This window comes from Monopterus albus, unplaced genomic scaffold, assembly GCF_001952655.1.
Source record: "Monopterus albus unplaced genomic scaffold, M_albus_1.0 scaffold36.1, whole genome shotgun sequence".
Taxonomy (NCBI): Eukaryota; Metazoa; Chordata; class Actinopteri; order Synbranchiformes; family Synbranchidae; genus Monopterus; species Monopterus albus.
Window position 1 is genome coordinate 841,299 of NW_018127916.1, and position 15,514 is coordinate 856,812.

At 39.5% G+C, this 15,514-nt stretch overlaps 1 protein-coding gene across 3 annotated transcripts in view; it reads left to right on the forward strand.

Moving 5' to 3' along the window:
- slc38a3b (solute carrier family 38 member 3b) overlaps positions 1-15,514 on the forward strand; it is a 21,618-nt gene continuing 6,104 nt past the window's right edge. The window contains exons 1-13 of one of the 3 annotated variants that reach the window (XM_020598179.1): positions 1-423; positions 6,891-7,080; positions 7,463-7,483; positions 7,660-7,738; positions 7,844-7,959; positions 9,824-9,897; positions 10,199-10,291; positions 11,077-11,158; positions 13,189-13,271; positions 14,391-14,449; positions 14,770-14,943; positions 15,073-15,152; positions 15,241-15,341. In XM_020598179.1, the coding sequence (XP_020453835.1) occupies positions 6,974-7,080; positions 7,463-7,483; positions 7,660-7,738; positions 7,844-7,959; positions 9,824-9,897; positions 10,199-10,291; positions 11,077-11,158; positions 13,189-13,271; positions 14,391-14,449; positions 14,770-14,943; positions 15,073-15,152; positions 15,241-15,341 (1,069 nt within the window). In that variant the 5' untranslated portion in view covers positions 1-423; positions 6,891-6,973. Of the gene's footprint in view, positions 424-2,439; positions 2,480-2,532; positions 2,584-6,890; positions 7,081-7,462; positions 7,484-7,659; positions 7,739-7,843; positions 7,960-9,823; positions 9,898-10,198; positions 10,292-11,076; positions 11,159-13,188; positions 13,272-14,390; positions 14,450-14,769; positions 14,944-15,072; positions 15,153-15,240; positions 15,342-15,514 lie in introns of those variants that run through there. The other 2 variants (XM_020598180.1, XM_020598181.1) reach the window with 2 other exon arrangements.

The following is a 15,514-nucleotide window of genomic DNA, read 5'->3' on the forward strand; positions in this document are numbered from 1 at the left end:
TAATCATAGCTTTTTGATTTACGCACTATATTATTGCGGCGCTGTGCCAGATTAGTGCCATTTACCCGCAGTTCTTTCATGCCAGAGACTAGAAACCAGTGACTGCCGGTTGTCTGGTTTTCCTTGAATTTGCTTCACCTACTGAGAGACGTGATGAATCCTACTACCGGTGGTTTACAAAGGAGGCGGACCTAATGCGACCCCCACAGTTGAGCTCCAGGGGGTTTTACAATGCTGACCAGTTCTCTAAGCACAATTTGTAGCCTCGGAGAGCGACGGGCCGCATGTGTGTAAATATCTACAAATGTACACAGCTATCGCATCTTTCCCCGAAAAACAGGAAAGAAAACTAAAGAGGAGATCATCAATTTATTCCCACTTATCAGAGGAATTAACCCGCAAGCCTCGTGGCAACAGCCTATGGTAAGACCAACAGTTCTGGTGAATTTCTTCAAATAAACGTGCGTTGCTTGCTGATATGCAGTTGTGTTTGAGGCTTTTGGAATAGTATTTTACAGTAAAACCTTGGAAACTATTAGTTTTTCATCGACACAGCACATAGGAATAGTTCTAGCCCATATGCGCACATGGCACACTATGGCTACGGCGTATTGCTTTGTTTCCTACTGGGCGGTGATCAATAAAGAAAGAATAGCATGCTTGGTTCCCCTGAAACGAGCTCCAACTCCAGATGTGCCTTAAGGAGTCAGTGACTGCTGTCCATCTACTGTTCGACCCTGTACCAAAGCATGTTTTATTCTTTCTCAACGCGCGCTGGGTCAGTCTGGAAGTTAAACTCGCCTTGCAACAGGTAAAACCCAACAGCACTCGATGTTACTTCGCCCATGTCTTGGTATCTTGTGTCATTTTAAAAATCCCTGGTTTGTGTGAAACATTTTCCTTAAGTTTTCTCAGCCTACACTAATGTGTCGGTGGTGTCCTGTGCCACATGGCACCAACAGACTCGTCCTCCTACACCAAAACAATTTTCACCATTAACTAAAAGCTTTTCTGAATAACAGTTTATCACACAGACAACACTTTAATTTTTTCATTTTTATTTATTTATTTATTTTTGTGTGTGTGTGTGTTCGTACGTGAGTGATATAAACACTTGGCAGCCTTTACAAGCAGTAGCCATTGTTACTGTAGGAAGTGCTACTGTGTGGGAAGTTAATGTTGCACATTATCACTCTTTGTTGACTGAGTCTGTGTGTTTGTGTATATGACAATAGTGGATTTAGGTAACAAGGCTTTTTCTTAATGAGTGTGTGAGTGACAGTTATTTTGCCAGCAAAAATGTTTTGTGACCTATTAGACCATAACTTGCTGTTGCCCTGCTGTTTTGTCTAATTTGTCTTATGAAATGTAGAGGGGGAAAAAACAAAAACAAAGCTGCGACCAGTATTGCCTTTTATTTTAGAGCTGAAGCAATTTGCTTATTAACTGACAACCAACAAAAAATGTATCAACAGGTATTTTGATTATCATTATAGTTTAAGTTACTGTTTGTTTTCCTGCTTCTCATTTGTGAGGATTTGCTTTTTTCTTTGGTCTATGATAGTAAACAATGTCTTTGGTTTTTGGGCTGCTGGCTGGAAAAACCAGAGAATACCAACACTTCAAATGTGTCTATAGGAAATTGTGTGGGATTATCACTTTAGAGATATTTAAACAATAGATTGATAAATCAAGATAATCTGCAGATTAATCCGAAGTAATATTATAAACAACAATCACTTCAATACAGTGTATATTCTAATATAATTCTCATATAATTAAGAGTTTACAGGTATCTAGGCTTTAAGTCTATGTTAGTCTTACTTTTCTGTAATTGTTCAGCAGTTCTCCTGAGTTCCACACTTAATAGTAATATTATTATTATAAAGTTTAGAGATTTTGTCTTACTAGTGATTTTCAGACATTTTCAAGAAAGTAGGCTCATGACATTGCTGGTTTTGGAACCAGCATCATGGGTCCTATTGATATGCTGAAGGTGGTTTACATGCATGTTGCTAGTTTGAGTCTTTGAATATTTAGAAAAGTGATGAGTGTTCTTCCTGTGCAGTAACTGATGTTCAGATGGTGTAAACCAACACACTTAGCCCCCAGTTGCTGGATTGAAGGTCTTGACCGATCGTCATAGAAAACTGTGGCTCTACTGGTGAAAATATATAACTGTCTGAGTGTGAACATTATACAGAAAGGATCTTAGAACAGCAAACACAGTAAGATTGAAAACACTTAGCCAATTCTGGGATATAGAGACAGAATGTCTAAAAAACCTCTGTGTATTCAAGGTGGTGCAGCGGGGGTTTGTTTTTGACTTTGGCCCCTATCTAAACATTAATACCTTATATGGGTTTTCATGCTGGGTTCATCGCAATGAGGAATGAGCAGATAAGGCTGAGTGCGGTCAGTGGCCCGAGCACGTGGTCGAAGTGGCTGGCAGGTTGAGCAGGAACTGGACAGGTGCACGGTGTGTGGAGGCCAGTGTTTTACCCATGTGGAAGTAGCCAGCTGTACTCTTCTGTCACTGAAGAGATCTGTGAGCATGAGTGTTACGTGTCAGACACTGCAGAGGTTATTATTATCTTTGTCACTGAGCTCGTAATCTGTGAGGTTGAACCTGACCTTCTCATGTGCTGTTGTCTATTTATATTTGTCTGAATATGTAAAGTCACCAATTTTTGTAGATATTATGATTTTAAACGAGTAAATGGCATTTATTTAGGTAGAGAATATACTTGCAATGTCTTTGAGTGAATTGGTCTAATTAACTGACAGTTGTTTAATGAATACAGTGTTCTCTCTGTGAGCACTTTGATCTGAAAGAATGTACTGCAGAATGTGTTCGTTACTGCAAGCTTCCCGTTTCACACTACACATCGCTGTTGGATATGATGTTACTGTAAAAGTGAATATTGCGCTCAATTTGAGTGTTACTCCCCTTTTAATGGTCTAGTGTGAATATTACCATGTTAAATTTTAAGGATAAAAACCTGTTATAATTAGCAAATATGTCATGTATTTTTTGGTATGTTTAAGGCTTTTACATTTTACAAAACAGCCACTGGGTGATGCTATCACTGTGGTATTGATGCTGATCCATCCATTATCTATACCGCTTATTCCTGAATAGGGTCACAGGGGGCCGGAGCCTATCCCAGCCAACACTGGGCAAGAGGCAGGGTACACCCTGGACAGGTCGCTGGTCTATCACAGGGCTGACATCTAGACAAACAACCGAACACATACATTCACTCCTAGGTGCAACTTAGAGTCGCCAATCAACCTCAGCTGCATGTCTTTGGACTGTGGGAGGAAGCCGGAGTAGCCGCAGAGAACCCACACAGGCACAAGGACAATATGCAAACTCTGCACAGAAAGGTCTTGGATCAGCCCAGGCTCGAACCTGTGAGGAAACAGCTCTAACCACTGCACTGCTGTGCCGCCATTGATGCTGATAGTTATCTTAAAGCTGATCTGAGAATAGTCAAAGTGAGTCTATAGTATATTCTGATAGAGAATTGGTTTCCAGTGCCTTTGGACACACGTGATGCGAACTGGTGTTTAAGTCAAGCTTGACCACCTCTCATGTATAGTGTGTTCCTTTTGTAAACACTTTTCTGTGCTATAGCCTATACATACAGGAAAAAATGATGTACTGAGTACTTCTAAATATAAATCTATAGATGAAGCAGTTTGGATTGTGTTGACACTACGCTCAAGTGTAAGAGCTGCCTGAAATGCCTGCATGGGCTGTAATTGCTCAGTACATCTTGCTGTCACTTGTCATTTAGCTGGGTCTTTATAGAAAATGCCATGCAACCTGTCAACACATACATGTAATTAATGAGAGTTAATTGATTCCAAATGTAATCAAATTCAGTGGTGTGGAAAGTGAGGGTTAATAGTGACATAGTTTATGTACTAAGTTGTGAAAGAATATATAATTTATCTTTCTATCATGTCACAATAACAATACATTTTATAATCAGTTGCATTTAAGGATTGTTTTGCTCACAACTGTTAGGAACAATAACAACAAAATAAATAAATGAATAATCATTCCAAAAAAGGTTTTAACATTTGTTTATTTTAACTATTACAGTAAAAGTACTTTGGAGGATAAACAAAATACATAATTCTTGAGAAATGTACTATAACAATAGTGTGCTTTTCCACATGGTAGAATATATGTTGCAGGTGGTGGCCAACATCACAGAACATGAGCATGTGTTCCTGTGTCTCCAGCAGGCAGGTTGCTGAGGATGAGCTGGCGCTGCCAAGGCGCTCTTGGCTGAACCTCATGCCTGTTGCTGGTATGTCACCACATGGGCATGTTCTCATCTACATGTGCTTGCCCACTCACTTGTCCTCTGCCTCTCCTGTTTTATGTCCAGTGGACACAGTATGAGGTAGAAAACTGCTGAGATGCAGCTAGCGTTCATTCTAGAGTAAAATGTTTACCGAAAAGCGGTCTCTCCTATTACTATACCATTGAACAGATAGAAAAATCAAACATCAAACGCCCCTCCCACCTGTTCAAACATGTCAAGTGTCACCCTATACTATGTTCTTCAGATAGTCCAGGATCAACATTCAGTATCACTAAACAGCTTAGCCGTAAGAAGCGTGTTCCTTATCAAAGAAATCTGGTAACTTAGCCTCCAAATAGTGAATATAGTAAACTGCAGATATTCTTAAATAGAATATTTTTGGAACCTTTTACCTGCAAGAAACAGAGAGATGGAATTTTTACACTTGCTCTAATTATTTGAAATCAACAGTATAAGAAGCTCTAAGGTTTCTTTTGTAGCTGCAGAGCCATTGTATCAGCGGTCCCCTTTAACTATGCGGTGTGAGTAGCACAGAGAGGACACCGTGAACACATCTCAACTGCTGTACACTTCCGCAGCAAACAATGCACTTATGTATCTCTGAGTTCAGACTGTGAAATAGTGAAGAGGATTAATTTGTGTCACTGAGGCCGTGGGTGGCTATGACAGGTTACTGATGGTTCTTGACAGGTTGACAAGTACCTACTTACTTTCTCTTCAAGCCATGGTTACAGCAAATTACACAGTCAATAAGGAAAAACACTGATGGGGTGTATAATTATAGCATTAGAACAAAAACTGTTTTGCAAAGTACTTTCTCGATAATTGAAGGGTCCCTTGTTATGAGTGATTAAGGATTTTGTTTGATCACATTGTGCTTACATTAATCATTATAAGACCATGGTGTCATTATGTAGAATCTCAACATGATAGTGAGAATCTGTCAGCTTGTGACTTTAACTACACAAAAGACAAGAGTCAAGATTTTTATTTGGCATTTATGCATAAACAGACAGTCTAGGCATATAGGAATTCTTGTGCAGGGCTCTCCTGGAGTCAAGTAAAGAGTTTAAAGCCAAAAGAATGGACACCTAGTCTAAATATAAGATCACCCAAGAATACAAAATAGTTGATAAAACTGTGGATACAGGAATAAGATAGCAGGTAAAATGGGGAGTTTCAAATATTGCACATAGTGGAATTGTATATGGTCTTCTACTTAGTGGGCTAATGAGGAGATATTGCACAGGTTTTTCACATTTTGTATTTGCCATCAGTCTTACTGCAGCAGGGAAAAAGTTGTTGTAAAATCTTGTTCTGTGATGATACTGTCCGTTCTGCTGTGCCTGAGGTTGTGGGTGCAGTTTTTGTGTCCGAGCAGAGTGTGAGCTGGGTGGAGTGAGTCTCTGATTATGCTCTCTGCTCTTTTACGACAACGCTGTGTGTATATTGTGTCCATAGCAGGCGGTTCAGTCCCAGTGATCCCCTCTGCAGTCTTTATGACCCTTTGAAGAGCCTTCCTCTCTGTGTGGTGTTACCTTACCAGAGTGTGATGCCAGTGAACAAAAGTTAAAAAAACTAAATAGTCCTTGACCATGTGGTCCAGACTTGTTTGCCAAAGTCAATACTGAAGTTCTGGAAAAAGCAAAGACATTATGTCATAGTTTGGAGCATTGTGTTCCAGTCTGTGATCATTATAGTCCTCGTTGTGTTCTTTTCCGTGATTTTATGAAGTCCTGTTCTTATGTGTCTGTTCTTATGGTGTTATGTTGGTTGTTCTCTACTGCTGCTGTAACACAGAAATTTCCCCACTGTGGGATCAATAAAGTACCTACTATTTACAGCTTTGTGTTGTTTATGTTGGTGTGTGAATTGCCAGAATTTGGGTGTTACTAACCACTGCATCCACGCTAGAACCGAGTCACAGTTAAGCAGTTGTTGTACAGACAAATACTGAATAGAATGATTTGTATATACTGTATATACAATAAAACCTTTTCTTTTTTAATTATAATAATTTGAAGCCTGGAAGATATTCTAGTTTAGACTTAATTTCAAACAGTTATAGTATAGTAGAAAAGCAATACACCAAAGATGTACACTGGGTGAAGTTACAGCTGATTTCTTTGGATCAAAGTCAAAGTGAACAAAAAGTATTATATCTTTGCCAATATGGGAGTTTAACACTTAAACATTAAAATATAACTTATCTGTTGCACTAGGATTGCACTGGTGTGATTTGATCAAAGTACTGACATTGGTGTGGAAACATAACCATAAGGACTCAACAGGTTAGGACTTGATCCTGATTGGTTCATGGAAAAACTTTACATCAGCCTATTCCGACCCAGTCCAACCCACTTCTAACCAGGGAGAGGGTCACCATCTCCCATAACCAGAAGTGTTGACTTACAGAATATGTTTTCAATGCCTTTAACCTTTCAAAGTGTGCTACACATTGTCAGCGTTCTCAGTGCTACCTATGATCTCAATGATAAAGTATAAAGTAGCGGTTTGTGATTCATGTATTTTCTTCTTCTGTCTTAGATATTCAAGATTTTGAGTAACTGTAAAGCATCATCTTCACTGAACATATTCAGACATAAAGAAAAAAAGAGGTTACAACTTGAATGATGGAGCCTGCTCAGTCGGAGATGAATATATTATCCAATGGGAAGAGCCGTGTCCTCGGAGATGACATGGCCGAGCCAACAAAGACGCTGCTAGAGGAGGAGCAGTGAGTATTCTTTCTTTTGTCTCAACACAAATGAATGGCTTTGCTCCTTATGTACTGGTAATGGCTGTAACAAGGCATGTGTCCAGTACTTTTTATGCTGAGACAAAGAGCCAAATGCTTGTATGAAAACCACAAAGCCACTTATTTAAAGTAAAAATCAAATGATTTTTAGGTGAACTTTAAAAAAACAAACAACTGATTTATGTACATCTACCTTTATCCCTGTGAGAAGACCTGCCCATTAATAATGATCAGGATAACAGATGTGGTGTGATATACAGAATGACTTGGTTGCTGCATAATCTTAGCTTTTTAAATGCATGTTTGCCTTGTTTTTGTGTTTTTTTTTTTTGCTTGCCTCAACGGTTGGACCCTTATACAGAAATGGCACTCACACTGTCAGGTATGTCTGTGGCGATTTGAATGAAGGGTTTGCACACTGTATATTTGATTTCACGCATACAATAATGCAAAATAAATAAATAAGCTCATTATTTTAACTACTGTCTGTAGCAGTTTTTGCAGTTTTTGAGGGTGACAGAGAGATCACCAATTAACAGGCACAAGTTTGCCTCCTAGATTTGATGATCCTAATGGAGATCAGGAGAATGAGGAGTTTTTGCCCAGTGAGGGAAAGAAACCCATGCGCTTTACAGATGTAAGTGTAAACACTTGCAAACATAAAATGACATTGTGCATTTTGTTCAAATTGATTGGAAATGTATATCCTCTTGTTTGTTTTTGTGTTTTATTTTTCTTCCAGTTTGAAGGAAAAACCTCTTTTGGCATGTCTGTCTTCAACTTGGGGAATGCCATTATGGGCAGTGGGATTCTGGGATTGGCCTATGCCATGGCCAACACCGGTATACTCCTCTTCTGGTGAGTAAATACATTCACTCACCCAGAGGTGGCAGTTTCCAAAATATAAGCTTAAGTCTACCCACTAATAAAACAGGAAAAGTCACTTACGTTAACTTAGTAATAACTATTGTCAGTTTCTTAACACGTTGTCTTTCTGGGGACCTTAAGTTATAGCTGTGCTACTAGAGTGTGTGGTAGCATCTGTTAAACTGATCAACGTATTTGGAGAGCTGATAAAATAGAAACAAACACACAGACAAACTTAGATCTTAGAAAGGCCACAGCCTGGAATAACCAACCGTTCTGACCCCATGTGATGTGTCTGAGAACAAGCAGCAGTTGGTCTGGACTCAACAGATCAGTGCTAGAGCTTTCAAAAAAAAAAACAAGCTCCTCTAATGCTCTAATAAAGGAGGCAGCCCTTCATCTATTTCTGTTAGGAATTAGGTCAGTGGTTTAATATCTGTATATAGTTGGTGATTTATCTTTGCTATGTAGCAGTAGGAGCGAGGGACATTTCAGTAAATGTCATTTAAATGACTTTTAAAAGCATTTTCTAAGTGAAACACTACTGTGGGCTTCATTTCTCTATATGAACACTTATTTCACTTTAAAAGTCAAACTGTGAAATAGGAGTGTGTTATACATTGAAACAAGATTCCTACTACACTTTGTTGTTATTTATGTTATGTGTATTTATATGTTCTTAATACATGCTTCCAAGCAGATCCACTTAAATATTTGCCATATTTTATCATATAATCACTCGTGTTTTTAATTACATGTTTGTATATGTGTTAAGGTAGTAATCCTCTGCACAGTCAGAGACATCATAGACTGCTCATCCATCCAATTGGGTGCCAAAAGGAAAATGTAAAATTCCAACACACACCAGAGATGTCTAGATATAGAACCTACTTTATTGATTTGCATACATAATTGTGAGCAACGCCATATTTGTGATGTTTGTACATGTGTTTGAATACGGTTTTACTCTGATGTGTGCTTCTTTGTTGCCTCGGATATGTCTTTTTGGATGCACAGATTTGTGAAGGAGTTATAGCCTCTAGTGTCAAGTGAACCGTTGATCCACCAGCTGCGATACAAATAGACATTCTCAGTCCTTGTCACCATATATCCAGTGCAAGATAGAAATGAGCAGTCATAAAAAGCCAGGCACCTTACTGAGCATTTCCCCAGGGTGTCAGGATCCAGAGAAGGATGCTCTTTCATTTAGACACGTCATAAAACTCAGTGTGGCTTTCCCAAAAGACACATGTAAGCACTTGTTTGAGGGTTTACACCGCTATTGTAAGGACACTAATGATTGTTCAGTGGAATGCCATGGTTTGATCTCCATCTCTCTGCTTACTCACATGAGTAGCAGAGTTACAGTTTCTCACATCAGCTGTGGCTACACAAAATACAAATACATGTACAGAAATGCTGGGAAAGGTGGTGGATTTGGAGTCACCCTCTGACCCATCATGAATGCCGCCCTCAGAGCCCTGCTCAGGCCTCTGTACCTCTGTAGGAGGACCACTGCAATTGTTAGAGAGAAAGGGGTTATGGGAAATAACATTTTCATTCTTGTGTAGGACTAGTGACTGTAAACAACTGAATACATTTAAATGTTATTATGAAAAACTTGAAGAATGTCTCTTCTTGTTTATTTATTTCAGTTAGTATTGTCATATCAGCAATTTGTCTCCGTTGCTTCTAATTTTACAAGGACATTAACGTCATACATCATGACATAATGCAGTTGGAGGATGGCAGGATTATAATCCTATGAATATAGAATTTGTGGAGATATAAGATTAACATATAGTAAATAGGGGGCGTGTAGGTGTATGACTTTCCCTGTTGTATTGTGTCACAGGTTTCTGCTGACTGCAGTAGCAATCCTGTCAACTTACTCCATTCACCTGCTGCTCAAATCCTCTGGCATTGTGGGTAAGCCTCGTGTCATCTCTCAGCCTCATGTAAAGAAATATTGCATTCTGTTATAAAAATATGCAACTTGAAAGTCAAACAATCCTGACATCATCTTATACTTAATGACTATTTAGCAAAATTATTAGACTGATTATGTGGTGTGTGACTAAGTTAGCATTAAAACCCTGAAGATGACAAACCTCTCAATCACAAATGTAACGTTTTCTTTGCAATTTTTTCAATTGTATTATTAGTGTATTGCTCAGAAGGGTTGTCTCAGCAAACTAACTAAATATTATTGCTTGTAATCTGCTTACAGGAATTCGTGCTTATGAACAGCTGGGGTACAGGGCCTTTGGCAATCCTGGAAAAATAGCTGCTGGTATAGCGATCATCCTGCAGAATATTGGAGGTGAGGAGCCACTTTGGTTTAGTGAGTAATGTGTTTGCAAATATGTTGCACGTCTGTAAACTCCCTGCAGCCAAAAACATGAATTATACACCATTGTGATCTGACCACACACATTCACTTAAACAACCAGTATTACTTTGGCTTTTGTTCTAGGCTGTTCAGTTATTTACAGATGGGATATGGGGATCCTTTACATAAAAGACCAGGAGACTTGGTGGTAAACAGCTGTGTTCTCGGTGGCATTAACAGGGGTTCCCGCCACTCACTGAACAGTATGTGTGGCTGGATGTCTCTAACCAAAGCTTTGCTGAGACACATTAGACCATCATTAAGTGAATTCAGCGGTACAAAGACTGAATCCAGTGTTTTCTATTTAGCCTCTACAGGGCTAAAAGTAGGTCCAATAATTACAAATGAACTGACGTTGAGACGATCACATACTGGTGTTCTGATTGGCCTGCTGGTGCCAGTAACTAACCATGAGACAGTATTTTAGAAATACAGTTATAGTCTAAGATGATGTCATTAAATACAGTACAAAACCTAAAGTTAATTAGTTTAACATACAACAGGTAACTAGGTAATGTTTGTTTGCCATTTTTGTTTGGAAACTTACAAACAAGAGAAATGATAAATTGATTATTACAATAGTTGTCACTGAATTATCTGTTGACATGGTGACACAGCTTTGCTGATTATGTCTGTCCATTCAGTATGCTAGCATACTTGTACTTGAACATGATTGGCCATAATTTTCACATTTTGTCTGTCTTGTATTGTTGCAGCAATGTCCAGCTACCTGTTCATTGTTAAATCTGAATTACCACTGGTCATCCAAGCTTTCCTGAAGGCAGAGCCCAACTCTGAGTGAGTATTATGGTGAATGTGATTTTCAACATCAACATGTCTATTAGTGAAAGGCACATGACTCCTTCCTTTTATTTTCCTAGAGCTCGGACACTGTGTGCAGTGTCAGGGGCATGGTAGACTATGTGGGCAGCAAATACTTCAGTTTTGCACTAGTAACTGATTTGGTCACTCTGGGTGTATGGTGAAAATGGCAGCTTGCAATAGGATGAGCGATATGTGAGTCAGGCCATGGTTAGGTGTTTGTCATTTGTATACACACAATAGAACATCCTCAGGGCTGTCAGCCTATGAATGGAAGTGCCATTCACATCAGTCATGTCACCGACACTCTGCATAAGGCCATGGAGGGCTGAAGTGGATTCCAGCTGTCTCTTCAGATCTAAAAATAAACCTTGTACTCAAATAGGATTGCAGCGACTGCAGCTGTACATTTCTCTCTTAACACATCTCAGGCCTGGAAGGTTAAAAAACTTTCTTCAGAAATGCCCACAATATGTTTGGGGCTAAACATCTAGACAGTCTTCTTAGGAATCTTAGATTGAACATAACACAATTTATGTTAAACAACCTGGTTGTGACCTGACCTATCTCCCTTAAGTTCAGTGTGTTTTTCCAACTCTTACTTGTGGTTCTAAGCCTTCTGACTGGCATTTCATTGCCCTCTATCGTTGATACATTTTGGAGTGGGATAATGTCATACTTATAACTGTGTTTGTGTGTTTTTATGTCAGGATTGATATTCACATCTGGAGTATTATGACTCTTGCACAAACACAAATGACAGCAACAGGTGGTGTAACCTGGGTGCCAAATTCTGAGGCAGTGCATAAGGACAGGTCAACTCTGGGCCAGTTCTCAGTGACTGAGACACACACACTGTTCATGTCCAATGGATGAACCCTTTGCTGTTCAGATTCATGGCATCAGGAGAAGAGAGTGGAATGAGGGGCAGGTGGAGTTGCTGGAGGTTTATTTATGACCTGTGGCCCTTTAAATAAACAGCCATGCATGCGGTGAATGGACAGACAAGTACCTTTTACTTAAATTCTGAGAAAATAAAGACGGTTTCTAGCAGTAGATGGAGATGTACATATGCACGATATGGACACAGTGTTTTTTTGTGGAGAACTGTGGGGATTATCAATTAAAATACACAGTTTGCAGTCAGGCTAGAACTCACCTCTTTTTTTTATTTAATTGTATTTTGAGTTTTTAGTTTGGCTCATTTCCCATCCGCTAACGTAGAGAGGGGCGGGGTTTATCAACTATGCTGCAACCAGCCACCAGGGGTCGAATTATTTGTGGTGGTTTCACATTGGTCAGGCCCATCTTTATGTACAGTCGATGACAGCTGATGACCTAGTGACCAAAAGTCCAAACAGGGCATGAGCCCAAGTCTTTCCAGGCTTTGTAGCCTTGAAAACATTTAAGCAATGCTATCTGTGGGTGTCTTTGTTGTATGGTATGGGTGAGAAACAGAAATGGTAAAAAGAAAGTGAGAAACAGAGACTGTGATAGAACACACTGACAGGGGTAGTATTTACTGACTTCTTCAATGCTGTGCTGATTAGGCTCCACTGTGTCTTCTTTTTCTGCAACTGTAAACTGTTAAATAAATCACCCAAGTTATGCGACAGGCTCTTTCCAGTGCTACTGTCGGGATAAACATAAGCAGACTTATTTTTCCACAATCTTCAGGCCAAGGATTTCCCAGAAGGTCGCTGTTGTCCTGCGAAAGTCAACTATCATCTACTTGGGCAATTAGATTTTTAACAACTCGTGAAACAAGTGCTCTCACAGCATGCAAAATAGTACCAAAAGGTTTACTAAAAGTGCAACCAGTTTCTTACACTTTCCTCTCTATTTATGTCTGTGTGTGCTGTGTCTCTATGTCTATGTCTGAAATACTAAAGGTGCAACCAGTTTCTTACACTTTCCTCTCTATTTATGTCTATGTGTGCTGTGTCTCTATGTTTATGTCTGAAATACTGAACTTATCATAATCAACTAGACTTTTCTTCAAACAGTCTGTGGTACTTGAATGGAAACTACCTGGTCATCATTGTCTCTGCCAGTATCATCCTGCCCCTGGCGTTAATGAAGCAACTTGGTGAGTAATGCTGCAGTTCCACATTTTCTCTGGATTTTGTCTTTTACCACCTGCCCAGTATTAATTTTGAGACATCTGTAACACAAAGGATTATTAATATGTTGTAACAGATGTGAATGACCAGTATGTCCTAGACCTTTTAGCATTGGACACTAAAGACCTATGGAAGCCCATTTCTGCCAAGAAAAGGAAAAAAAATGGAAAAGTTAGTTTATAAAAATGCTTATGGTGATTAGGTCAGCATTGATATAGTAAGATAAAATGATGACACACTAAATCAAAATTAAGAGATTTTTAGTCCACATTCTAACCCACAGTAGAAAAAACATTTCATTGTCTCACTAAGACCTTAAAACGCACAAACCATGCAACAATTAATACTGTTTTAACCTTGGGCTGGTTTTGGTCTCAATGCCTGCTAAATCACAAACTTTGACATCGTGGGGCACCTTGGTGGCTTAGGGGTTAAAACACTATAAACTGTGGTGTCCAGAGTTCAGTTCCAGCTGGGTACAGATGTTCTATTAGTCAGTGACTTCATTGCCCTTCACTGACTCTACATTTTTCTGTTTTTATACACTTCTCAGTCTTAAACATTTGCTAATTCATTCTACTTTTGCTCTTTTTCACTGAATTTCAAAGCATTTTACATTTTACTGTGATGCACCCATACATTATGCTAGTTTCTTTTCAAGAAACATGTTCCATATTTAAGACTCATTTTTAAGATTAGAAGATTCGATTTAGGACTTGTTAATTAAGATTACATTTAATTTTGATGTTAAGCCAACTTATAGTAAATAATCACAATTTGGTGGAGCAGTTACCTCGAGGTCAAGCAATTAGTGTGTTTTGATCCCACCGCTGGCAGCAGAAACAGCAGGTGCCCAATTAGACTTGTTTCTGCCCTCACAGTGTTATAAGACATTCTGAGGTTGTTTTTTTTATACATAAGACTCATTAACTGAACAATAGGGAGTCTTCTGACTATAAACTTTGTGGACATCTTGTGTAACTAATAATGCTTGCAGCTGCCCCAAACAACACACGTAGCCCAAATAGATAGGTTCAGTTCAAGGGGCTGTGGCATTAACTTTCTCTTTCTATTTTTTTTTTCAGGGTACCTCGGCTACGCGAGTGGATTCTCTCTAAGCTGCATGGTGTTTTTTCTCACTGCAGTAAGTTGGTCCAGTTCAGACAGGGCCACATCATCACAGTGACTCTCTATAAGGAGAACATTTGTTCTAGCATGTCATCTTGGCACATGTTTACTTGTGTTTCCTCTCTTGTCTCTTTTCCACTCTCATCTCTATTTTCAGTGATACGTATATGGATATGTTTGATAAGCAGAGCTTATAGACTTAGGTCGAGAGGAAACGGCAGAGTTCTTAGAGGCTAGGTCATACTGATGTGAAATGGCTTTTTTGAGCTTGGCTGAGAGCTGTTGTTTACTGACTCTGACATGTGCTCTTATCCCTGCTTTTGCATCTCTCTGCAGGTTATCTATAAGAAGTTCCAAATTCCATGCCCGTTCGTGGCGTTCTCAGCCAACGGTACTGCTGCCCACCTCAGCCCAAACGTCTCAAGCTATGGCCATGAATATAGCAATGGCCTAGTTCACGAGGAGGATGACTCAAGCTGCTCCCCACGCATGTTCACCATCAAATCACAGGTAGGCAGCCAAGGCGAAGATATAGTTTACTTATTAAGGCCATAGACATTGAAAACTGAATGTGTACTCTATAGTCAGAGTTTGCACTGCTAATCATAGAAACTCGTGTGCTTATGTGTGTCTTCACAGACAGCATATACCATTCCCATTTTGGCTTTCGCCTTTGTTTGCCACCCTGAGGTTCTGCCCATCTACACTGAGCTCCGCAAGTGAGTCACCTATCTGTAACCTGCAATGTTTAATAACAGGTCAGTGCGGAATGTGGCATTCACATAACTTCCAACTTGCTGATTTCAGTGCCACAAAGAAGAAGATGCAGAAGGTGTCCAACATCTCCATCCTTATTATGTACTCCATGTACTTTCTGGCAGCTCTCTTTGGCTACCTGGCCTTTTTTGGTGAGAACAGTTGTAAATGGTAAATGGTAAAAGGTCTTATACTTGTATAGCGCCTTTCTATGCTTTTACAGCACACTCAAAGCGCTTTCACATTATTCGGCCATTCACCCATTCGCACTCCCAAGCACTCACGCATTCACACACCGGTGACATCACCGGGAGCAACTGGGGGT